The 842-nt window shown below is 54.5% G+C and overlaps 1 protein-coding gene across 3 annotated transcripts in view; it reads left to right on the forward strand.

Moving 5' to 3' along the window:
* Window positions 1–6: 6 nt before the first annotated feature.
* Window positions 7–842, forward strand: part of Znf827 (zinc finger protein 827) — a 190,043-nt gene continuing 189,207 nt past the window's right edge. For all 3 annotated transcript variants that reach the window (XM_017796736.2, XM_008827476.2, XM_008827475.2), the window contains exon 1: window positions 7–489. In XM_017796736.2, coding sequence (XP_017652225.1) covers window positions 447–489 — 43 coding nt within the window. In that variant the 5' untranslated portion in view covers window positions 7–446. The remainder of the gene's footprint in view (window positions 490–842) is intronic.

The raw sequence follows: 842 nt of genomic DNA on the forward strand, positions 1-842 counted from the left end.
CCTTTGATCCCGACATTAGTGTTAGGGGCTCGGAGACACAGAGCGCGGCCATAGACACCGCCGCACCGGCACTCATTTATTTAAACCTCCCATCACACACGCGAGCACAGGACACACACACACACACACACACACACACACACACACACACACACCTATCAGATCCGTTTCCATTGAAGAATATTAACGCTCGGGGACAAGCCAGGTGCACGACCAAAAATTAAAAAAAAAAAAAAAGAAAAAAAAAAAGAAAGGAAAGAAAAGAAGAAAACCCCTCTTCTGGCTCCAGGAAACAAGCTTCAACCCATTGCACACACCGGAGAGAAGGGGTTCCCCCGCCCGCCCCCCAACTCCCTCCCCGCTCCTCAGTGTCTGCCTGTCTGCCCCCACGGGGGTTTATTTGATCTCACATTAACCAAGGAGGAGAATGTGAGAAAAGAGGGAAAATGCCCAGGAGGAAGCAGGAGCAGCCCCAGCGCCTTCCCTCACGTAAGTCATCCCTTCTCCACGTCCTCTCGTGCCATTTTCTCGCCCTCCCTCTCCTCTTTCCCCTCCGCAGCCTCCGCCGTTGTTTTCTGCGTTAGTTTAGGGTTACAGAGGTGAAACCCACAAAGACACAGCCCGGGCTACTCCTCGCTTAGGTCTATGCCGAGGCAGCCATGTTGGTGATGATCAGCCCCGTGCCCTTTCTATTCTCTCTCTCTTTTTCTTTCTTTCTCTCGCCCCCCCTCTTTTTTTTTCCTTGAGCTCGGGCTTTTACCCCCCTTTCCCTCCCCCTCCCCCCTCCGGGGTGCGGGGGGGAGGGGGCGAGGGAAGGGAGGAGGGGAGTCGTGTGGATGCCG

Source organism: Nannospalax galili, unplaced genomic scaffold (assembly GCF_000622305.1).
Source record: "Nannospalax galili isolate Female #2095 unplaced genomic scaffold, S.galili_v1.0 scaffold1272, whole genome shotgun sequence".
Lineage (NCBI taxonomy): Eukaryota > Metazoa > Chordata > Mammalia > Rodentia > Spalacidae > Nannospalax > Nannospalax galili.